The 25,280-nt window shown below is 53.0% G+C and overlaps 1 protein-coding gene across 3 annotated transcripts in view; it reads right to left on the bottom strand.

Moving 5' to 3' along the window:
* Positions 1 to 25,280, bottom strand: part of SMYD3 (SET and MYND domain containing 3) — a 748,180-nt gene that overhangs the window by 115,259 nt on the left and 607,641 nt on the right. For 2 of the 3 annotated variants that reach the window (XM_058309394.1, XM_071207324.1), the window contains exon 8: positions 16,082 to 16,192. The exons of the other annotated variant lie outside the window; for it this stretch is intronic. In XM_058309394.1, coding sequence (XP_058165377.1) covers positions 16,082 to 16,192 — 111 coding nt within the window. The remainder of the gene's footprint in view (positions 1 to 16,081; positions 16,193 to 25,280) is intronic. 3 annotated transcript variants of the gene reach the window in all.

Here is a 25,280-nt window from a genome sequence, read left to right as displayed (position 1 = left end):
GGGCGGCGCCTCCACACGTGCCGACTGCAGGAAGGGCCACCTTCTCATTTTAGGACTCCCACGGTCAGCACGTAGTAAGCATCACTCACTCAAAATTTGAAGAAGGAAGAGGAAAGGGAGCGAAGACAGGAGGGAGCTGTAAGACTGAGGAGCAAACGGCAAACACGGATGAGTAAATAAGCAAAAAAAGGCTCAAGGCCGCTTAAGTCCCAAGTTCCAAGAGCAGAGGCCTGAAGTCCGAGGTTCACGTGGGCTACGGAGAGAAAAGACTCACCAACTGCCAGGCCTGTCGGGGAGGGGGCCGGGGCTCGGGGACAGCCCGGTGGCCGGGGGCCGGGCTCTCGGGACACGGGGCTGGTGGCCCCTCCCAGGGGTGGTGGCCTCGGCAGGGCTTGGGCCACGTCTCCAGCAGACACTGTCATGAGTGTGTGCTAAATTATTCAGTGGTAAAGCCAACCTACAACACATCGATTTTCTGTTTTTATACCTAGAGTTCTACTGCACAAAGGGCTTGAGAAACTGGATAAAATATTATCTTAACACTATGAAACAAGGAATAAACAAATGGATGGGATTTTTAAGAGAAACGGTCCAAGGGGAGCTTCTCGACCGAGTGGTTTTTCACTCGCTCCTGTGCCCGCCCCGGCAGCACCCGCCAGCCGCGCCGAGGTAGCCCTGCCCGCCGGCAGGAGGCTGGAGCGCCCGGGCCTGACTAGGCCTCGCTCCTCGCTGCAAATCGAGTGTCCAGCGGTGCCTGATGCTTCTTCCGGCGATTCGTATTTCAGTGCCTCCTGCAGCCACGCCGCTGGGCTGTGTGACGCGAGCTGTGATGCTTTTTGTGCTTCTTCCCGTGCTCCAGCAGGGAAGGCTCAGTGGAGTTTGCACGACGGAGACCTGTAGGTACAGGGTTCCCTCAAGGGCAGCACGTCGGGTTTTGGACCAAAAACGGCAGCCGGCAAGTTCACGGCTGAGCCCAGCAGGCGGCAGGGGGTGACCGAGGCAGCAGGTGAAGACAACCCAAGCGAGGTAAACGGCGCACATGCACCCCAGCCCTGCCCGGGGGAGGGCCTAAGGGACGAGCAGCCCCCTTCCCATCAGGACGTCCTCCCGCTGTCACGGAGGGGCCAGCGCAGGGTGTGGGCTGTGCCCCCTGTGCCCATCGCCATGCAGGGGCTGTGCTCCACCGACGCCGGAGTCCTGCGGCCACCCAAGGCCGTGCAGGCGCCGCTTTCCCGCTCGGGCTGCGACACCCACTGTAGTGAGCAGGAAAACACGGCGCGGCAGGCCTCGTCCAGACCGTCTCGTGGGGCCGCCTCGTCTCGGCTTCCCTTGGCGGGAGCCAAGGATCCAAGCGGAGCCGCGTCCAGAGGGAAAGCAGCTCCCAGGGGGAGACCCTGACGGCGGCCTCAGGCTCGGGTGGGACAGGACCCGAGGGAGCGCAGTCCAGGGGGACTCAGACACTCCCATGCACCCGCGCAGCCTTCCATGGCACTTCCCGCACCTGTGCAGCTTCTGTCGCACTTCCACACATCTGCACGGCCTTCCGTGCACCCGCGCAGCCTATGGTGGCATGTCTGTGCCCCGCGCAGCCTTCCTACTCAGTGCCAGAGGCTGGACCAAACCAGGTGCGTCAAGGAAAGGTGAGGCGGGCTGGGCAGCACTGGCAACACGCAGCGCTCCTCCATTCAAGCGGAGGCGCCTGCTTCCACGTGCCGCCGGCTACACACACACTCGCCCCTCAAGAGAGCAGCAGCATCGGGCAGTACAGGGTTCCACGGCAGGTGCGCAGTCGAGACGGGCAGCGCCCTCCTCCCATCTGGACACAGGCTGGCGCCCTTCTCTCTGGGGAAGGCTGGGGGCAGGGCGCAGCCAAGGAGAACACAGGATGGAAACAGCGGCCACCCCAACCCACTGACGCAGGGACCACAGAGAAGGTACTGGGCACAAAACAAGGAAGGATGTGCCGATTACTGAGCACCGGATCAGGAAGACTTTAGAAGCTCTTAGGAGGATTATACGTGCAATTCAGGGGCCTTGACCCACAAACAGTGGGCACAGGGGATGCTACATAATTCCTGGGGCTTTCCAAATAGACTGCTTCACTGGATCACTCAGGGACAGTAAGGGCTCGCCAGCATTATCGCTCACCACGTCCCAAGTGTTTCATACACATTAGCTAATTGAATCCTCCAAGCAGCTCTGCCAGGGATGGATTATTCTCACTTCACAAAAGAGGCCGCTAAGCCTTAGACTGGGAAGCTGGCCAGCGTGAACTGCTTAGGAAGCCCCAGGCCCGGCATCTGAACCCAGGACCCGACTCCAGAGCACGTGCTCTTGGCCCTCAAAGGAGGGCCCTGCTGCGTCCCACCAGCTTGCTCCTCTGGCCAGGGCATCACAAGGAGACGCTCCAGGACCAGCCCCCCACTCCCATCTCTGGTCTGCACTTTGTCAACAATACCCTACAGCCTTAAAGAAAGTACCGGTGGAACAAACAGTGCTAGAATAATGGAGCAATAATCCATATGCAAAAAACGAACCTCATGTCATACTTTGCACCATCTACAAAAAGTAACACAAAATGGACCAAAGACCTAAATGTAAAACCTGAAACTATAAAACTTCCACACTGTTGCAAGTATCTCTAAACATGGCCCTTCAAGCAATGAAGATTGACTGTCACTGTGCGCCCTGAGGGGAGGGGAAAAGAGGTATTGAATAGATGGAACCAATGTAACTGTGTAGGCAATAGAAGTGTTCCACAAGATTACGCAAGGATGGATATAAGACATGTTAAATTACACCAAAAATATATAGGGGCTGATAGGCTAAAATGTAAATCATAATGTAAAACATAAGATAACTAAAAATTTTAAAAATTGTATAGTCTAAAATATAAACCACAATGTAAACCCAAATGTTACCTTGTTTGAAAGCTATTGTCTCAATATCTGTACATCAGTTTCAGTAAATATAGTATGAATATGTAAAAAGATTATTGCTGTGGAAGGGAAAAGGGTTTATGTTGGATATGTGGGAGTACTGTATATGGTATATACAAATTACTGTAATCTAAAACTTTTGTGAAGATAAGCTTAATAATTAGGGGAAAAAAAGAAAGGACGTAGACACTGAGGAAAAGACATAAGTAGTTGCCTTGCCAATTTGCACACAGGGGAAGACTTATTACAGTGATGGAAGGCAAAACATCAAAAACAAAGCTTTTGCATTTTTAAATTTTTTGATACCCCAAATTACTTTTAGCTTAATTTTTCTAAACTAATATGTATTCTATATCTAACCTTTAAACTCATCACTATATTCCATTTTACTACTCATGGAACCTGGAAATATATTGGGCTTCACTTTTGAAGGAGTTTTGGATCACAGAGAGTTTCAACAATGGCAGGGGAGGAATACTGGTGTGGGATGTTACTGACAGGGGACACATGGTTGGCAGGGGATATATACCAGGGCATATATCCAGGGTACATAAAAATGTTTGGATATTTTCATAGTGGTTACAATTAAAAACGACAACTGAGGGAGTGCTGAGTTCCTAGCCAGGGAAGCTCTATTACAGTCCCTAAAGGAACAGCAACAATCCCCCAAGTCCAACAGCAAAGACCAAAAAAGAAAGAAGGTCCAACAATGAGCCCTTGATACTAATGACTATGCTTGTGAGCCTGTGCACCTGAAATAAGAACAAGGCCTAGAGCTGCAGGGTGCCTAAGAGTTACCTCCTGAGAGCCTCTGTGTTGCTCAAATGTGGCCAGTCTCGAAGCCAAACTCAGCATGTAAATGTGATGCCTTCCCCCCAGTGTGGGACATGACTCCCAGGGATGAGCCTCCCTGTTGCCGAGGGATTACTACCAAGTACCAGCTGATGATGTAACTAGAAAATGACCTTGAATAAAAGGGTCAACTAGGACCAGCAGAATATTTCAGTCTACATATAATACCAGGAGTTAAAAATTCTTTTTGACCTGAATAAAAGGGGGAAATGGAAAGGACAAATGAGTTTATATGGCTATGAGTCTCCAAAAAGAGCCGGGAGGTTATCAGAGGGGTTGCCCTTATGCACACCTGAGCAGAGTCTCAGAGACAGATAAAGTAGAGACAACCCCAGGTATTGGTTCTTCTGAGGGCTACAGAGACCCACAGGTTCTATGATCATGGCAGATGGAGCTCAGTGCCATGTCAGTTGGCCCTACTTTGGAGTTTGTGTTTCTGTGTGATGGAGCTGGACTCAGATGTGACTTTTGTCCACAAGACTCTCCTGTTACTTTTACTGGAACTGTAGTTGGTGCTGGGGTTTAATGTTTACCCAGGGGACCTGAATCTCTGGACTGACCATGTGGTAGCCAGGCCCTGAGCCTCAACAGACTTGCAACCCCTACACTCTGGTTTATTGGACTTACCCCACTCAGCTAACATGGAGGTGAAGAAGGTCAACCACCACACCAGGGAGCCAAGAGTGCCGACAACTGAAAGCAGGAGAATTGCATCCAGCATCCATGTGGAATCTAAGCCCCCTCTTGATATAGATGTGGAGTGGACACAACCATTCTAAGGTCCATAGGATGGAGGAATAGAGTATGGATTAGAGTGGACTTACTGATATTCTATTCATGAACTATTGTGATTAGTAATCAAAGAAAATGTGGCATTGGTATGGAGAAAGTGGCCATGGTGACTGCTGGGGGTAGGGAATGGGAGGAAGAGATGTGACATGGGGGCATTTTTGGGGGTTGGAGTTGTCCTGGGTGGTGCTGCAGGGACAGTTACCAGACATTGTATGTCCTCCCATGGCCCACTGGGTGGAACGTGGGAGAGTGTGGCCTATGGTGTGGACCATTGACCATGAGGTGCAGCGGTGCTCAGAGATGTATTCACCAAATGCAGTGAATGTCTCATGATGACGGAGGAGGTTGTTATGAGGGGAGGAGTGGGGTGAGGGGGGTGGGGGGGTATATGGGGACCTCATATTTTTTAATGTAACATTAAAAAAATAAAGACAAAAAATTGTAAAAGAATAAAATTAAATAAAATGTACAATACTATGAAAAAAAACTTCTAATAGAAAATACAGGAGAAAATCTTCATGCTCTTAGGTTAGGTAAAAATTTCTTAGAAGTGGCATTAAAAGACTGATTCATAAAATTAAAATACTGGTAATCAGACTACATCAAAATTAAAAATGTCTACTTTTCAAAAGACACTGTCAAGAAAATGAAAAGACATGACATAGACTAAGAAAAATATTTGTAAGATACAGATCTGATAAAAGACTCACATATAGAATATATAACTTCCCAAAACTCAAAAAGAAAAGAGCCAATTTTAAAAATCTGCAAAAGATTTGAACAAATCCCCAAAGAGCTTTGGATGGCAAATAAGTACATGAGAAGAGTCTCAACGACATGAGTCATGAAAGAAATGCCAATTAAACCCATGATGAGGGAGCACCATGCATCTCTGAGAATGGTTCAAAACACAAAACAGAACATCAAGTGCTGGAGAAGGCGAGGAGCGAGTGGAACTATCATCACCTCCAGTGGGATGCAAATCGGCACAGCTGCCCTGGAGGCCCTTTGGCAACGTCTTATAAAGTCCCATACAACCCAGCAGTCCCACTAAGCTTCTCTTCACACAGAAACCTGTGACTCTTGAGAGTGGCTTTATTGATAAACTGAAAACTGACAAGAACCCAAGTGTCCCGCATCTAGAGAATGGATGAACAACCTGGCGTAGAGCCACGATGGAAGACTGCCTGGCAGCAAAAAGCAACCAGCTGCTGAGATCTTAAGTGCGTGTGAATGCGTGAGTGTGAAATGGGCCAGTGTCAGAGGCATTACGCTCAACAGAGGAAGCCAGAACCAAAAGGCTGTGTGCTGGTGGGTTCCATGTATATGACATTCTAGAAGAGTTAAAGCTCTAGGGACAGAAAGCAGGCCAGTGGCTAGCAAGGCAGGAAGTGGGGTTTACAAGTGAAATGAGGGGCTCTGAGGGGTGGTGAGAAATGGAGCTGTTCGATATCCTGACAGGGGTAGTAGTTATAGACTGTATGTTTCTGTCAGAATTCAGAAAAAGGGTGAATTTTACTGAATGCAAATTATACTTCAGTTTTTTAAAATTAAGAACAAGAAGGTATGTGTGCTAGGCACAGAGCCGCGGCAACAGCTTAGAGGAGTGGGCTCGGAAGCTCAGTGGCCCCAGTTTGCAAAACGGGAATAGCTGTAACTGCTGCCCCCATGAGACTGTGAAGATCAAATGAGGCGAGGCCCCCAAGGACCGCGGAGCGCCAGCTCCCAGCGCGCGAGCCCGGGGCCCGCCAGGCGCGCTAACGCACGGCGCCCTGCGTGGAGCCGTGATCTCCACCTGGAACACCGCTGCGTGGGCACGGGAACGGCGCGGGGACGCCGGGCAGGCACGCCAGTGCCCCCGCTCATCTCCTCGCATCGGCTGCCCTTGCCAGATCTGTCCCCGAGCCGGGGTGGTTAGTAGTCCAAAGCCAGTGGGAAACACGCGTGCGAGGACGAGAACGCTGCAAGAAGGAGCTCCTGTCGCCACCAGCTGCGGAGGGCCTGGGATGGCCCAGCACCGGCCTCGACTGGTTTTCACGGAGCAGTGGGGTGCGGGGGGCCGGGCCCGCGGCCCGCTCGGGGAAGGCGGGTAAAGCAGGCCCCTGCGACGGGGGGCCGAGCGGGCGGGGGGCGCGGCCCGGGGCGGGCAGCGTGCCCAGGCCTCTGCCAGCGTCTCAGGAGGCACGGAGCACGGGAGGAGGCCGGGGCGCCTGTCCTCCCGGCACCGCGTCCAGCCAGCACCGCACGCTCGCAGGGGCCCCTTGATGGTTTGGGGGAGCAAGACAAAGGCAACGTGCAGGGAGGCCAGGTTTGGGGCTACTAAAACCCAGGATGGACAGACACACTGCCACAAGCACATTCCACTTCAGTTCCCCGCCAGATCTTCCTAATCTTCCTCAAGATTTAGAAACAGGAAACACATGCTGCTTACACGGTTAAAACCTGAACTACAAAACCTTTCAAGCTGGTTGTGCTCATCATCCCATCACTAGGCAGTTCTGCTTACAATTAACTTAACCAAATAAAGGAGGCAGCAGGAAAAATCCTTGGCTTGCTAATGACCTTTAAGTAATTGCTCATATTTCAAATAGACTCAAGTTACCACAGAAACTTTTCCTCGGGCAGGAAACTCATTTCCTTTGAACAGAGCTGTAACCTAGCACTCCTCTATTCATCCTCAACCGCGTTTCTTCCCCAGCTGTCCCAGCCCAGCAGCCAGGGCTTGCAGAGCTGAGCCCTGCAGCACAGCACAGCACAGTGCAGTACAGCAGAGCAGAGAGCAGCACAGCACAGCACAGTGCAGCACAGCACAGCAGAGAGCAGCCCAGCCCAGCGCAGTGCAGCACAGCAGAGAGCAGCGCAGCACAGCACAGCACAGCAGAGAGCAGCACAGCCCAGCACAGCCCAGCGCAGTGCAGCACAGAGCAGCCCAGCAGGGAACAGCACAGCGCAGCACAGAGCAGCACAGCACAGCAGAGAGCAGCCCAGCACAGCAGAGCACAGGGCAGCGCAGAGCAGCACAGCACAGCACAGTGCAGTACAGCAGAGCAGAGAGCAGCACAGAGCAGCACAGCACAGCACAGCACAGCAGAGCACAGCGCAGCACAGAGCAACACAGCACAGCACAGTGCAGTACAGCAGAGCAGAGAGCAGCACAGCACAGCAGAGCACAGCGCAGCACAGTGCAGCACAGCACAGCAGAGCACAGCGCAGCGCAGAGCAGCGCAGCACAGACCAGCGCAGCATAGCACAGCCGGTGCTTCCTAGGGTGCAGGGCTCCTCAGCTCCACAACTCCTAGCACTGTGGAAGGGGCTGGAGGGAGCAGAGGAAAGCAATCCCACCGTACAGAAGAGGAGCTCTGACCAACAGCTGAATGACACACGTACACCAAGGAATACCACTCAGCCCTAAGAGGAATGAAGCTCTGATCCTGCGCCAGTGTAGACGAACCTGGAGGACATCAGGCCGAGCGACACAAAGGACAGACACCGCATGACTTCACTTTCATGAAACACCTAGAACATGCGAATTCATAGTGACAGAAAGTGGATGCCAGGTTATCAGGGGCCGGGGGTGGAAGGCAGGGCATGGGGAGGCAATGTTTAGGGGTACAGAATTTCTCCTGGGGTGATGGAAAAGTTCTAGTAATGGGGAGTGGTGACAATAACACAATATTGTAAAGTAATTAATATCACCGAATCGCACACACAAACTGGTTACAATGGATAATTTTTTGTTGTGGACATGATACTACAATAAAAATCAATATTCAAAAAGAGGCTCTCTGAAAGTAAACTGAAATAACTACTGAAAACAGCGATGAGCCTTGCTCGCTCGTTACCCTGATTAAACCGTTTCTGGAGCGAGGACACTTTGGAGGCGAAGCTCCTGTCCCCGGCACAGGAGGTCCGCAGTGGCGCAGGCGCGGCCTCCACCTTCAGGGCAAGGCTGGCGCCGGGGAAGGCGCCCGTGTGCGTGGAAACCACGGAGAACCGGCTCGTGGTTTGCTTGGGATCCGCCTTCTTGCCCGTGTGCTTAAAGAGCGAGCTGCGGAGCTCTGCTCGAGACGCTGCGGCGTGCTCCCCGTCAGCCCCCAGCCAGAGACGCCAGCAGGAGCTGGGCCAGCGCAACACGGGCAAGGCCCGGGGACAAGAGCAGCTCAGCAAGCGGGGCAGGCGCAGGGCGGGGGTGCAGGCCAGGCCTGGGTGGGCAGCGGCGGGGGCGGGGGCCGGGGCCAGGGAGGAGCAGGCACGGCAGGGGGCCCACCAGCCTCGCCGCTGCCCACCGAGGTGCCCCGGCTGCGCAGGCTTGAAGCCAGGGCGGCGGGAGGGACAGGGCCGCGGCTGAGCAGGGGCCTGCAGCGGCCTCCGCGCCCCGTGGGCCGGGACCAGTGCTCCCGAGTCCTGCTTCGGCCGGGCCCGAGGAGCCAGGTGGAGGCAGGCGCGGACGGGGGAACAACAAAATGAGCCAGTCACCCCCAGGCCCTGAGCGCTCGGGAGATGCAGAGCCGGGGAGCCCCGTCCGGCTCCCCAACCCGGCGAGGAGTCACCCAGCCAGCGCGCTCTGTGCGCCCAACTGGCCAGGACGGAAGAGAAGCACGAGCAGGCGCTGGGCAGGTGCGCGGCAGCGGGCGTGACGGGCGAGCGCGAAGGCACGAAGCAAACCCAGACGGAGAACACAAACCGGGAGGTATGAGAAAGGAGGAATTTGAAACCCCAGGAAAAAAAAACCGCTCTGTAACCAACCTGGTAGCGAACAGAATCCTTACTTCAGGAGCTTTAGTTCTAGAAATGAACTAAACGCCAGAGCCAGGGCGGGTCACGGCTGGGAGCAGCCCGGGGCAGGGGCGGCGGGGGCGCCGAGCGGGCTTTCAGCGGGGCCGGAGCGCAGGGCCTCCCAGCTCGACACGCGGGTTTACTGCGGCACAGATTTAAGAACTGAAGGCCGAGAGCCTGCAGCGCCAGCGCGGGTGAAGGGCTGCTGACGGCCACGCGCCTACTTTTCTCTGGACGGACTGACTGCTCTCGGGAGGAAGGAAACCATCGGCGGCGGGAACCGCGAGCGCCGTGCGCGCCCCTCCTGCTCTTGCTCGGGGTTTACTGCGAGGGGATGCCGCTCAGCCACAGTGAGGAGCATACACGACCAGGGTTCCCGTCGCTGCGAGTCTGAACGCTGCCCGCCCAGGCTCGGGGGACCCCGAGGGTCTCGGGCCTCAGCGCTCGGAACGGTTAAAGCTTCTGCCCAGGAATGAGTGTGAGCTTAACTTTACGGCTGCTGTGAATGTGGAGATTAGTCTTGACGTCTTTTGGTTTTGCCTGGTGAGAAATTTAGAATAAATGTGTGGATTCATTTCTAGCTACTGGAGAGGATCACAAGGTATTCATTTTGGATATTATCTTGATTTCATTCTATTTCCTGCCACTCCTATTTCTAAAAATAATCTAAAATTTATTACCACTGTATTTAATTTATACTTATATATACTTACAAAAATGTGTGTACACGTGTGTATATGTCTTTAAGATAGTTCAAAGTCTTCTGGGTAGGGAAAGGGTCTGCTGTTAAATAAAACAGGTGGGTAAGTTTGAAGGAAAAAAAAAACAGAAAAGAAAAGGAAGGAAGGAAGGCGGGGAGGGAGGTTGGCTGGTTGGAACTTGGGGCCATGACTCTGGGGGGCAGGGGATGCCAAGCTAAGAGCTTGACGTTTATCCTGAAGACTAAGTAATGCCTAATGCCTAAAAAGTTCTCAGCAACGTAATGACACGGAAGCAGAGGATGCCTGCTCTAAAACAGAGCGCAGCGTGGATGAAAGAGACGACATAGAGAGCCAGGGGACCAGGGTCATGTCAACAGCCCAGGAGAGAGGCAGTAAGGACCTGAGTAGATTGGCAGAGCTTGAAAAGAAGAATCAAAGACAATATGCTTCAGACAAGAAGACTGCCATGACAAGCGAGAGAAGATGTTTGTGGTAGATGGGAATGGCATCCATGGGAGCAGGGAAGCCACCACCCACCAACCTACGGATACAAACTATTGTATCTGCTCAGGTCTGCTTCTATGGCCCTGGCTTCCAACCCCAGCAAGCCAAACCAAAGTCCAAATTATTTCCAAAACCTCCTCTAGAAGGTAAGTTTTGTTTTCTCCGGAAACTAAACTGCTGCTGATTATAAAGGACAACTCATCACATGCAAATTATACCTGCATTTCAAGGGACTCCTGCCTTCTGGAAACATGCTATCATGCAGGTCCAGTAACATGCAGATATGGACACATAATAAATATTGCTTGATACAGAAACCTGGTGAGAGGAATTTAGCAGAAAAATATTAGAAAATTTAAATCTAGGAACTGAAGCAAAATTAATTTTGACTGAGCTAATACTGAATTTGAAATAGTTTGGGAATGCACTAAGCTGAATTCACCCCATTTTGCTTTTTTCTAAATAAATCAACAGCAAAGAGAGTCCAGGAGGAATGTTTATATCTCACCAGAACAAAATTCTAGATAAATGGAAACATGAAAATATAACTGATGGATTTATTGCAAATCAAATTTATATTCTGATCAAAGTACATATGCTACTCACTTCCAAGAGGAAACATTCCATAGGAACATGGAATAATAGAGCTGGAAGGGACCTTACGTCCAATTCCCTCATGTTACAGAATAATCCAGAGGTTGGATGAGCTGCCCAAGATCACCCAGCCAGGTAGAAAAAGACAGTGAGAGTCCAGCAGAACTGGACACTCTTTTAATAGCACAGTTTGGTCTATTTCTAACACAATATTAAATGAACTTTAAGCTCAAGATAGGAAAGAAAATTGTCTCAATGGTACAATAGATACAATGCATCGGCTACCCACCGGCAGCCCTCTTCTCCCATGATATAACACTCAAAAGCTAAAAAAGCCGCTTCCTGGGCTCTTTCACTGCAAAGGGCGGCCATGTGACTATGATACAGTAGAAATCCCTAAGAGGGCTTCCCTTTGCTCTTCACCTTGTGTCACCTCCTCTTGTTCCTGTCTAGAGCACAGACACACTAACTGAGGGCTGGACGGCAGCAGTCATCTTGGGACTGCGAGACAACAGCCACATGCTAAGGATGTCTAAGGAATAGTCAAAGGAGTAATGAAAGAAAACTTCCCAAACTTGTTAAAAGACCTGCATGTGCACAGCCAAGAGACCCAGAGAACACCAAATACGGTAAACGTGAAGGAAAATATACCGTCACATACCACCAGTCTTTTGAAAGTAAAGGACAAGGAGAGAGACCTGACATTGTAAGAGAAAGGCAGTAAGTTATATAAGGAGAGTCCTGTTTAATTACATACCCATTTCTCATTAGAAACCATGGAGGCAAAGAGGTAGTGGGCTGAAATATGTAAACTGTTGAAAGAGAACTGCCAATCAATAATTTTATATCTGGCAAGACTTTCTTGTAATAATGAGGGAGAGATTAGACATCCACAGATAAACAAAAGCTGAGGGAGTTCACCACCACTGGACCTGCTAAACGGAGCATGAGACAGTGCTAAAGGGAGGACACTGGATCAAAGTGGCACAGGCACCTAAAGACCGATGGGGACGGTAACCGCTTGGGTAATTACAGGTGCCAGGACTATTGTACTGCATTTTTGGCATGTGACTCCACCTCTTAGTTCTTACAAGTACTAAAATGCAAATGCACAACAAGTAATGATAAATCTATAGTTTTGGGCATACAATGTACAAAGATATAATTTGTAACAAGTATTAAAAAAGGTGTGGGAGCAGAGAGGTGTAGGAACAGTGCATGTGTTTGCTACTGAAGTTAAGCTGGTATCAAATAAAAAATAAATATTTTATACTTTATTTTTAGGATGCTAAATTTCAACTTCATGGTAACCACAAAGAAAAGGGACTCAATCTGGTATAATAGGGACTCAATCTGGTATAACATACACAAAATATCAAATATGAAAGTAGGCATTAATGAAAGAATTGAGGGACCAAAAAAAAAAGGTATGAGACTTTCAAAAACTAAATAGCAAAATGACAGAAGAAAATCCTGCATTATCAGTAGCTATTTTAAATGTAAATGGATTAAACTCTCCAGTCAAAAGGCAGAAACTGAAAGAATAGCTAAAAAAGCACAACCCAACTGTATGCTATTCACAAGAGACTCACCTTAAATTCAAAGACATAAGACAGGTTGAAAAGGAAAGGATGGAAAAAAATTTTCCTTCAACTAGTAACCAAAAGAGAGCTGGGGTGGCTACATTAATAGCAGATAAGAATAGGTCTTAAGTCCAAAATGGTTATAAGGGAAAAAAAGGCCATTATATACTGATAAAGGGGTCAATATATCCAGAAGACATAACAATTATATATGCACCTTACAGTAGAGTTCCAAATTACATGAAGCAAATACTGAAAGATTTGAAGGGAGAAATAGATAGTTTTATTCTATCCACAATGAGATGCCATTTCACACCCACTGGAAAGGCTATTATTTTTAAAAATGGGAAATAACAAGTGTTGGAGAGGATGTGGAGGAATAGGAACATTAATTTATTATTGATGGGAATGTAAAATGATGTAACCCCTGTGGAAGACAGTTTGGCAGTTCCTCAGAAACTTAAGTATAGAATTACCATACTACCTGGTTATGTAGTTTGAAGCTGCATGTCCCCCAGAAAGACTTTGAAGTTAATTCATTCCTATGGGTGTGACCACACTGTAAGTAGGAGTTCTGATGAGGCTGCTGCAGTTAAGGTGTGGCCACCTCAGCGAGACAGGTTTTAATCCTGTTACTGGAGTCGGTTACAAGAGAATGAAATTCAGACAAAAGAGAGAGAAAGCCATGGAAGCAAGAAACTGAAGTCGACAAAACCCGGAAGAGAAGGGAGAGACCAGTATATCCACCATGTGCCTTGAAATGTGACAGAAGAGCAAGGATCACTGGCAGCTGGTCTTTGGGAAGAAAACATCACCTTGATGATGCTTTGATTTGGACATTTTCATGTCCTCAAAACCATGAGTGAATAAATTCCCGTTGTTTAAGCTGAAACATTTCAGGGCATTTGCTTAAGCAGGCTAGGAAACTGAAACACTGGCCATCCCACTTCTAGGTATACACCCAAAAGAACTGAGAGCAGGGACTCAAACAGATATTTGCACACCTATATTCATAGCAACATTATTCGCAACTGCCAAAAGATGGAAGCAACCCAAGTATCCATCAACCAAAGAATGGGTAAACAAAATGTGATAATTACACATTTTTTTCGGCCATACAAAGGAATGAAGTCCTGATACATGCAACAACATAGATGACTTTTGAAGACATAAAGTTAAGTGAGATTAAGCCAGACACAAAGGGACAATAGTATAAGCTCTGATATGCAATAAGTAAAAGAAGCAAATTCAGAGACATTATGTAGAACACAGATTACCGGGGCTGGGGTGGGGAAAGGGAATGGGGAGTTAAGGCTTAAAATGTACAGTTTTGGGGCGGTGGACTTGGCCCAGTGGTTAGAGCATCCACCTACCACATGGGAGGTCCGCGGTTCAAACCCCGGGCCTCCTTGACCCGCGTGGAGCTGGCCCATGTGCAGTGCTGATGCATGCAAGGAGTGCCCTGCCACGCGGGGATGTCTCTGTGTAGGGGAGCCCCACGTGCAAGGAGTGCACCCCGTAAGGAGAGTCGCCCAGCATGAAAAAAAGTGCAGCCTGCCCAGGAATGGCGCCGCACACACGGAGAGGTGACACAACAAGATGATGCAACAAAAAGACACACAGATTCCCATGCTGCTGACAACAACAGAAGCGAACACAGCAAATGGACACAGAGAACAGACAACCGGGGTGGGGGCGGGGAAGGGGAGAGAAATAAATAAATAAATCTTAAAAAAAAATACAGTTTCTATTTGGGATGATGGAAAAGTTTTGGTAATGGATGGTGGTGATGGTAGTACAACATTGTGAATGTAATCAGCAGCATTAAAATATATATTTGAATGTGGTTAAAAGGGGAAATGTTAGGTTGTACATATGTTACTAAAATAAATATTTTAAAAATATATCCATAGGACTGTCCAACACAAACAGTGAACCCTAGAGTAAACCATGGACTAGAGTTAATAGTAAAATTAGAAAAGTGTTCTGTAGCAAATGTACCACACTAATGCAAGGTGTTAATAAGAGAGTTATATATGGGAACTCTGTATTTTATGCATGAATTTTCCATAAAGTTAAAACTTCTCTAATAAAAAAATGAAAAAAGCCAGTTTTAGCTGTTACTTGTAATTTGTAAACAGATCCTTCTTAATACAGTATTTTAACTCATAGTGTTATTATAATAAACTATTATAATAAAACAAAAGTGACCACAACCCCAATTTTAATAAAACACAATCACCTTGCATTCGAGAACTTGTTGAGGGTCTACGATACACAGGCACAAAACCCGAGACGCGTCTCCCCCAGTCAAGATGCTGGCGGGCATGCTGGGATTCCAGATGACAGTCTGGGTAGGGATCTCAAGGGATCCTTCTGCTTTCTGGCATGCTTGCCAGAGGCAAAATATTAACTAGGGAGGGTAGAAAAAGTGCTATTTTGGAATCTCAGAGTTATTAGCAGTGGATCCAACTTTTCCCACTTAATTCACTTAATTCTAAAAGTTTCCTTAAGGCAAAGCTGAGCCTGTCCTCTGACTTCCTGCGGCTGAGAACCACCTGACGATCCTCCCTCCATCAGTGTGGGCTGCACCAGAAGTCCCCGTGATCAAGGCAAGGCACGAGGTCACGTCACAAGGTCCAGTGGAGATCTGGCTCTGCCCCTTGTCCCTTCACCTGTCATAGAGGCATCTCCTCACCCTTCCTGAGTCCAGATTCCTCATTTATAATTATTGAGATCAAATGATACAATGATTATGAAAGAATAAAAAATAAAACACTCTGCAAAAATAAGATTTCATCAGGTAACACAATTGTGTGCACAACAAATAGGTTCAAAGTGAGGACTGCCTATGAGTGATACGGGGAAGTCTCCTTCATCACCTTGTGGCGTTTATCTTGGTTGTCCTTTCTTTCTCAGAGAGGAGCAGTGGCTAGAGAAGGGATCGCCATATGACAAAGTGCTGCCGCAAAAGCCTCACAGAAGACAGTTTACAGAAAGGAAAGCCCGGGTGCAAAGCGCTCATGCACTCCTGAGCAGGAACTGTCATCGATCACAGCGTAATTTAGTCCTCTTGCTAGACGCCGCGGTGGCATCTGGCCTTCAAGGCCCCTTTAATTCTAGGGGTAGCGCCTGCGTTCCCACCAGGCTCTACGTCCAGGGCGCCGGCCTGTGGCTCAGCTCGTGCAGCCGGGTGGGGGAGGAGATTTCAGGAAATGACGCTCGTGCAGTGCAGCCGTCGTCGTTTCATTTACCTTTCTTTCTCCCTGGCCCTGGGCTGTTTAAAAGTTTTGGATTAACGGCAGCACTGGGAGGTGCCCAGGCTGCTCCGGCCACGTACCTTGTCCTGGCTCTGGCACCGCAGGCAGTCGCACGAGAAGCAGTACTGGTCCCTCAGCAGTTGCTGGCGCTCGGCGCGGGTGGTCAGCACGTCCAGGTAGCAGATGGTGAGCTGCGGAGGGGGAGCGGGGCGGTCACGGGGCTGTGCACCCTCCCCGCGGCGGCCACGGCCCTGCTGGGCGCTAAGGGCCCGTGTGCCCACCGTGCGCCGACAGGGGAGAAGCCTGCCCTGCCACCCAGGACAATAGCGGCAGGCGACGGCTAAGGCCTTTCCTCCCGGGCCTCGCCGTGCGGTGTGCGCGCGGTTCACGCAGTGTTTTACAGCATTTAACAGGATTTCGAGAGGCGGGTAGGCCCAGGTGTGGTAATAAAGTCTATGACCGCTGGCAACGAAAGAAGCAGATTCATCCCTGGCAAGCAAAGAGGCGGCAGGTGCTCTTACATGCTCATGAACTCTCCAGCTGCCTCGAGGAATTTAGGGCCGTCCAAATTTGGTATCTTTGAACTTACGAAAGGGAATGGTTCTCTTACTTATGACTAGTGAGAACTGTGGAATAATTTCCGCAGAGGGAACATCTGCTGTCAGAACGCAGGCCTGGCCGGGCTGCTAAGTCGCCGCCCCCCCCCACCGTCAGGGACAGCGGACGGGCGCGCCTGGGGCGGCGAAGGCCCCCGGAGGTGACAGGGTCAATGGGGAGCGCGCCTTCCTTCTCGCCCTGGGTTCTGCTCTGAGCCACGTCTTCAGGTCGCAGCACAACAGTTACACACCCCGCACGCGAGTGGAAATCTAATGTAGGGAAAGTCTAACTTAAATACGCAAAACGGAACCCGATTCCCCCAGCCCCAAACCAGCTCCACGTCAGCTGGAACCATCCCGGGTCAGTGACGCACTTCTCGCATGACCCAAGAGGAAACCCTGGAGTCAACCTTGACTTCTCTTTCTTTTGGACATGCCACCTGATCCACCGGGAAATTCTGTTGGCTCTAGCTTAAAAACATACAAATCCAGCTGCTTTTTTAACAGGGGAGCCCGCAAATGCCGTCGTCCACTCCCGCAAAGTACGCGGTCGAGCTTTCCACATTTGGGGAGAGGCAGGGGTCAGCACGGCTGGAGGGCAGTGGCCCTCGCGATCGTGGCGCTCCCCTGCCGGGCACGTGTCCAGCTTCCTTCTGCCTTTCCACCGCTACCGTCTGGCCCTGGAAGCGCAGCGGCCTCACGACTTCCTCCCTGGTGTCCAGGTGCACCAGCCGGCGTTGCTGAGAAGGGACCCTGTGTTCAGGAGCGCCCAGCGCCCCCACGGCCAGAGCGCGGCCAGGGCCCAGAGCGGAGCCCACCGGCAGCCCCGGCCCATCCCGGCCAGCGTCCACGGCCGACATGTGGACACGGGAGGGAGATTCCACAGCAGCAGCTGCAGGGACCCGCTTGGGCATCACTCCTGTGCGCTATGAAGAGCCACAGCTGGCTCGCAGGCGGGGGTCTCCGGGGCCCGGCGTGCAGGCCATGGCTCCACCTCCTCGCTGCCTCGTGCTCCTTGCAGCACCCACTCCCGCAGCCCTGCCCGCGGGTGAACCATGGCGACCCTCATCTCTGGGTTTTCACCAAATCTCACTTTCTCTCGAGATCTAACCTGATGACTCTATTTATAATAAACAACCCAATTCCTACCTGTATTAGCCAGGGTTCTCTAGGGAAATAGAATCAGCAGGAGATACCTGTCAATAGTATGTGATTCTATAAGAGGCTCTCACGCAGCTGTGGGGAGGCACAAGTCCAGGTTCCGCAGGCAGGCTGCACCCAGGGACTCTGAAAGTCCAGTGAAGGTTCTTGATGAGTTCTGGGAGACGTTGGCTGTCCAAAGACGAGCTGGGAAATTCTCTCTCAATGCTGGAGTCACTTCCCCTTTTAAGGCATTCAGCTGACCGGATAAAGCATCACTCTTGCTGACGGCAGTCTCCCTGACTGATGTAACTGTAATCAGCTATCTATGATCTCCCACTCCACTGCAGTAAAGTCACTGGTGACTCAAGTCCATAAATGCCCTTGTGTTACAGTTAGCCCAGGGCTTGCTTGACCAAACAGCTGGGCACAGTTACCTGCCCGTGCTGACACATCAGCCTGACCATCACACCGCCCCACCAGGGCTCTCCTGCTTCTCTCACCTTTTCTGAGCTTTGCTTCTTCTGGAACCCGTATCAGCTCATAACACTACGAAGATCACCTAGTTATTTGCTTTTAAATGCAGAAAGGACTCGTGAGGGTACGTGTGGTAGAAGAAAGGAATACTGTAGGAGCTGAGGAAGCAGGACTAGCCACTGAGGTGACAAAAGCTCCCTGGGGCCATGCGCCGCCTGTCTGCAGAGCATGCTCTGGCTTGTGTGGGGAGGGCCGCGGGGCAGACACCGTCCCACTGGCGGGGTGCAGCCTCAGGAAGAAGGGTCCATCGGACCTGGTGGAAGGGACCACCACGGCGACAGGAGCCGCAGCCGGATCTGAAGGGCCCCCTCTGGGCCCGCTGGGGCAGCCGCCCTCGCATGCTGCTCCACACCCGAGGTGGGCGCGCCTGCCCTGGAGAACCTCTCCTGTGTGCCCGCCCTCCCCGGGGGGCGCAAGGCCTGGGTCCACGGACAGCAGAGGGCACTGGGCCCCCCTCAGCCGAGGCTTCCTACGGCCTCAGGGCCGGCACCTCCAGGAGGGTGGCAGGAGAGGCTTACTTCTCCAGGGCGGTAGCGCTGTCACTCGCCTGTAACGCAAACCCCTGCCTGGACGGCGCTCTTCAGCGGCACCCGGCGGCTCCTGCCCCAGTTCCTCCTCCGTCTCCTGACCTGACGCCGGCTGCCTCTGCGTGCCAAGGGGCCACCCTCCGCGCACGTTCCTCCTGTTTCATGGAGCACCTTACTCAAGACTCCCAGGCACCCGCTCTGAGCGCGCTCCCCAACAGCCCGCGGGCGACCTCGGGAGCAGGGCCGCTCCTCTGCGTGAGCAGGGGAGAGCCTCTCAGGGCCCTCCTGGGCTGACTCTCAGGCCAGCCCCCTCCCAGGCCAGCCGGCGGGCAGTAGGCGCTGGGTGATCCCAACGTGCCCGGGAAGCCACCAGCTCCAGGCTGCCACGCTGAGGACACACGCATGACCAGCCCAAGACCACGACGGACCCAGACCACGAAGAGCAGGCCAGGCCCAGCGGGCCCCCACAGGCTCTTCCACCAAACCCCGACAGGGACTCAGCGTGCTTACCTGTGTCCCAGGGTCACCGGATGCCGTGACCAGGACTAGGCGAAGGCCTTCTGCTCCCCCCGCTGCCTCGGTCTACCTCCCGCCTCCACACTGCTCTGAGGGCGCTTCCTGGGGCACCCGCCCCGCTCCCAGCAGAAGGCGTGCGTGCTGTGGGGCAAAGCCTCTCCCCGGGGCCCCGGGCCTGCCGCCGGCCTGTCACTAGGCCCTGCCCGCAGCTGTGGCGCCTCGCTGCCTTGGTGGCCGCCGCCTTCCTCCCACGGCCTATCTGAAGCTCGGCCGTCCTCGAGCTTGGCATCCTCCAGTGCCGTGGAAGGGCGACCCCCCTTCCCTGTGGGCCTCTCTTGTGTTTCTGAAGTTTGCAAAATCCGCTGTATCAAAGCTGATGGGCTCGGTGGAGGCAATCTTTTATTAATGATTCTGGAACGAGCTTGGCCAGATTACTAAGGGGCAATAACAGCTAAACCACTTTGTCAGCCAAAGATAAAAAACTCTGATTAAAGACTCACTGACTCCCCAGTTTTAATGGCAAATCTGTTCACTAAATGTAGGGCTCCTTTAGCGGGAACGTACAGACAACATTTGCCATTGATCGGTGGATGCTCTGATGGCACAGAACAAAACAGCATTAAAATATTAATGCCACTGGCCACTGCTTTGCCACTTTACAGCAGCTCTTCTATGAAATGCAGTAAATAATTTCCGACATTTGAGTAATATTATGAAAGAGATTTCCTGGATCTGGAATATGTTGCTGACTTGGAAATCTCAAGGAAAAAAGAATCCCTTTTCTATTAAACCATCTTTTTATTACCTACAACTGAGGGAAAATGAGACAAAATTAAAATTAGCCCCTGTTTTCATTCCTGGAATTGCTCTGTCACAATTACGATCTGCTCATACTGGGTCTGAACTGAATGGTTTTCAACCATCTCCTCCTTGTACCATCAAATGTAAGCGCTGGTCTCCTCTCCCCAGCCGGGCAGGCCTCAGGTCCAGCTAATTCCGGTTTCTAAGCCTCCGTTTCCCTCTTCACCGCCACCTGGCTGCACCCGGGTCGCACCCAAAACACCCCTCACCTGGAGGCCCGCGCCACCTGCCCCTCGCTCTGCCAACCCTGCCTCCCCCAGAAGACACGGCGCACAGCTCCCTGGCTCGGCGCCCCCCAGCGAGGCCCCTGCCTGCCCGGCTCTGTGCCGCAGCCCCCTCACCTGCAGGGCGAGCCCGGGGTGCACCTGCTGCCGGCCCTGCCCTCCTCCTCAACTCACAGCTGATTGTCTGCCCGGAGGCCCCCCACCCCTCCCCTGCATCTAAAGCCCCCAGCCCCTTCCCTGCATCTAAGGCCCCCAGCCCCTCCCCTGCATCTAAGGCCCCAGCCTCTCCCCTGTCTGAGGCCCCCAGCCCCTCCCCTGTATCTGAAGCCCCCCAGCCCCTCCCCTGCATCTAAGGTCCCAGCCCCTCCCCTGTATCTGAGGCCCCCAGCCCCTCCCCTGTTTGAGGTCCCCAGCCCCTCCCCTGTGTCTAGAGAACACCCCCAGGCCCGCCCCCCCCCCGCCTCTACGGCCCCCCGCGGCCCCAGGATTGCACTCAGGACGTGTCCCCCAGCCCCTGCTCCCACCTGGGGCGGCTCTGGCTGGAGGGTGCACGCCGGCCTCCTGCTGCCCTGGGCCCCCAGCTCCCTCAGCTGCGCCTCCACCCCTGCAGGCGGCTCGGCCTCATCCCCCTTGCACTTGGCGCCTGGAGCTCCTGCACCCACGGTGGCGCAGGGGGTGCGGGCCCGGGGAGCGAGCAGTAGGCAGAGCAGCCCTCGAGGCCCCAGACACCCTGGAGCTGAGCTGGGGGCTCAGATGCACTTGCTGGGCCGTGCCGGGGTGTCTCCCGGGTGGACGTGGCCCCCAGGAGCCCGCGGCCCCTGGCGTGTGCGTGCCAAGCAGCTGTGGCCCGTCCAGGCTGCCGCGCCCGCGAGGGGGCCAGGCTGCCAGCTCCCTTCTCCGGCCTTCCTCCTGTGCTCGGAGTGCGCCCAGGGGCCCGCCAGCCCGGGAGCCGCGGCGCCAGCCAAACGCAGCCCCCGTCGGGAGGCGGGCACATGGGGAGGCAGACAGACGGACAGGCACAAACGCGCGGAGCCGGCGTCCTAGGGCCCACAGCGCCCGCTGCTCCCCGGCCAGCCTGCCGCGCTCTGCGCAGCCCGAGCCCAGGCACGCCGCCCCCCCCGGCCGAGGCCGCCTCTGACGCTGCTCTCCTGGCCACACGCGCTCGAGAGCCGCCGCGAGATGCAAAGGGGCCCTCAGGGTGGATCCAGCCCGGCCCGGCCTGGGGCTGTCCATCTACTCCCAGCACCGAGCAGGTGGGTGCTCCGCGGCGCCGCTCCAGTCACCCTCGTGGGGTTCTGTTCCGGTGGACCCCCACCCAGAACCCACGCCAAAAGCAACAGAGCCAGACCGCGAGACTGTCGCCCGGAAGTTACCCAAGTTCTCTAAGGTCCCTTTAGCCAGGTTAGCTGGCGATGCACAGTAAAGGGAGGAGCCACCGCTCAGGGAATGCCTAACGTGCCTCCTCTCGTTCCCGCCTCCCTACCCCTGCCTCCACGCTTCCCTCTGAAATGTGCAGGGTGTACTTGGATTATCTGGGGTAACTTAAGGATTAGAGTCTGCGCAGGGACTAGGGATGCCAGCCCCCTTCACGGCTGTGCTGTCTACACCACGGCAGCCAGCCTCCTTCACGGCTGTGCTGTCTAAACCGCGGTGGCCAGCCCCCTTCAGGGCTGCGCTGTCTACACCGTGGCGGCCAGCCCCCTTCAGGGCTGCACTGTTTACACCACGGATGCCTGATGCTGTCTACACCATGGTGGCCAGCCTCCTTTAGCGCTGCGGCGATCTACACTGCGGACACCAGCCCCCTCCAGCGCTGTGGTGGTCTACACCACCGACGCCAGCCTCCTCCAGCACTGCAGCAGTCTACACTGCGGACACCAGCCCCCTCCAGCGCTGCAGCGGTCTACACCACCGACGCCAGCCTCCTCCAGCGCTGCAGCGGTCTACACTGGGGAGTGCAGTTGTCCCACAGGGTGAAGAGCTGCAAGTCGCAGTTGTCTCCGTGGTATGCTCAATTAACTCCACGTTCTCTTAGGGCAGTTCTCGAATGCCTCCTGGAGCAAGGTCAAGGGCGAGGCACCACGGTGAAGCAGAAATAGGTACGACACAGTCCCCTTTCCTCCCAAGGCTCGCGGTCAGATGGAGAAATCCCCGGAAGAGTCAGAGCACGCTCCAAAGCTTCGCTAGCAGCCAGGACGAGGCGCGTCGGGGCAGTGTGGCCGCGGAGGCTGGCGCCTGGAAGGCTGGGGCTGCGGAGGGCCAGGCTTCATTACCACAGGAGGAACAGAGGCAGGGGCCTAGCTGCGGGGAGGCCCTTCCCAGGCCTGGCCCGGAGGGTGCAGCTTTTATTTTCGTAACCAGCTGGAGTGGGAAGGACTCAGGGAGGGGCCTGTGCAGGAGACACTTCGCCAAGAGCCAGGGGGACCCATCGAGCCCCTCGGCCTGGGGCTGAGCATTTCTCATTCGTGTTATGCAAGAGGAACGATGTGCCTGTTGCTCTCGAGATGGAAAGAAGGCGAAGAGTGAAAGAACAGGTGTTTTCTCAGCTAAATAAACACCAACCAAGGAGAACAACTGGCAGCCAAGCCTTAAAAACAAGATATAAGACAGCCCCTTTGTTGTTTCTGAAAACCCCATCATGTACAACAGTCTTTGTTTCCCCGTCAGCCCACCTACTTATTTAGTAAAACATCGTCAACAGCCACTCCTCAGCCCCCACACAGGCAGTAAACCCCTCTCGGCTGCTTTGAAGACATATTTGGCTTAGACAAAAAAATCTAAACCCTCAGTATTGCCGTACGTCTGTGCATTCAGACGGAAATCAGTTTGGAGGGAGCCTTGTCAAAGTCAAATCCTGTCTACATAAAATACGGTACCTCTGCACGTTTATTAGCGGAGTGCCGCGTAAATGCAATAAAAGCTTATGATACTGTTTTCCTTGCAATAAATATCCACTTTAGCAAATTAGAAGGTGGAAGAAAGCTGGATTCCAGGAAGTGTAAATATCTTAAACCCACAACTGGGCCCAGGTTGTAAGAGGCAAACCTCATGCAGGTCCAAGCTCACGTCCCGGACTGCCCACTTGCAGAAGTCTTGGGAGACGTCGTTCGTCGTGAAGGTTACTCACCAGAAGAGGCTGGCTTAGCTGTCTGCAGACTGGAAGGGCCGAGTAACAACCACTGTAGACTTACTGGTAAGACGCTGGTGTGTCAGAGGGTTTGAGATAAATCAACAAACGTCCAGGGGCCTTACACCTCGGCGAAGTTTCCAGGTGTCCAGGGGTGCAGGGCACGTTGCGATGTCCTTCTAAAGTGAAGGGTAAGCTGCTATGTCTGGCCCCCCAATGACCAAAAAAGAGGCCCAACACCTAGCTGGCATCTCTGGATCTGGGAAGCAACACACTCCTCATTTGGGTGTGCCACTCCAGCCCACTGACCACTAGTTTCTAGTGGGGACAGGAACAAGAGGAGGCTCAGCGTCAGGCCCCAAGCGGGCCATGAGATCCAGCAGACCCCGTGCTGCTGGGAGGGTCAGTGACACAGAAAAGTGCTGTCTGGAGCCTTTGGCAGGCCCCTGTAAGAGAATTACAACACAGATCCTCAGGTTTTGGCATAAAGCCCTGCCATCCTCTGCAGATAACTACTCCCCTTTGGAGCAACAGTTTTTGGCCTGCTCCTGGGCCTCAGCTGGGACTGAATGCTTAGCCATGGGCCACCAAGCTTCCGTGAGACCTGAGTTGCCTGTCACGAGCTGGGTATCGTCTGAGCCACTGAGCCATCAAGCTGGGCATGCACAGCAGCACTCCGTAATACAGTGGAAGTGGTATGTACGAGACAGCGCTAGAGTGGGTGCTGAAGGCACCAGCGAGCTGCATGAGGAAGTGGCCCGAATGCCCTGGGTCCCCTCCCGCCACGTTACCTTCTCTTTCCCAGCCCTCAGCTCTGGCCCCTCGGGACGTTCCCTATCATCATTTGATTGGGGAGGAGAAAACTCAGTTCCGGTTTACAGATGGTTCTGCACAACGTGCAGGTGCCAAGAGGAAGTGGGTAAATGCAAGGCAGCCCCTTTCTGGATGTCCCTGAAGGACAGTGGTGAAGGGAAATCCTCTCAGTGGGCAGAACCTAGAGCACTGAACCTGACTGTCTGTGTTGCGTGGAAGGAGAAATAGCTGTAGGTGTCTGGCAGCTGTGGAACCCAGAAAGCCCTGTTCTTAAAGCGAATCTGCTCCTGTGCATGCAGACGTATTATAGAGGGACCTTTTGATTAGATTCAGTTAAGGGACCTTCCTTTTGATTAGATCCCTTCAGTAGGGCGTGACCCAGGGTGGGTCTTAATCCTCTTACTGGATTACTTGTAAACAGAGGAATAAAAAGCTGCTGATACAGAAAAAGGCCACAGAGACAGAGGGGAGCCTCCAGGGGTTGAAATCAACAAACACAGGAGAGAGAAAAGCGACAGACAGAGCAGCCCAAAGCAGAACTAGCAACGAGGCCTGGAGGAGAGGGAGGAGGCGAGTGATGCCCCCACTGCGCCCTGCCATGTGCCTGACCGCCCACAGCTGCAGCCTGGGGAACAGGATCTCCTGATGATGGCTCAGGACCGTAAGCTTTTAACCGAATAAATTCCCTTGCAAAAGCCAACCCATTTCCTGATATATTGCTCCCAGCAGCTTTCATCAAACTAAACCAAGCTTTTATACATTGACGCACGGGCTGTGGCCAATAGCTTGGCTGGATGGCCAGGCACCTGGAAGGATCACGACTGGAAAACTGGTGACAAAGAGGTCTGGAGGCGAGGGATGTGGGTAGACGTTTCTGAACGGGTTAAAAGCATGAAAATGTTTGCATCCCGTGTGAATGTTCACCAGAGGGTGACTTC

This window comes from Dasypus novemcinctus, chromosome 13 (genome assembly GCF_030445035.2).
Source record: "Dasypus novemcinctus isolate mDasNov1 chromosome 13, mDasNov1.1.hap2, whole genome shotgun sequence".
NCBI classification, from domain to species: Eukaryota; Metazoa; Chordata; class Mammalia; order Cingulata; family Dasypodidae; genus Dasypus; species Dasypus novemcinctus.
The sequence above is the reverse complement of the archived record's forward strand: the minus strand, read 5'-3'. Positions and strand labels throughout refer to the sequence as shown.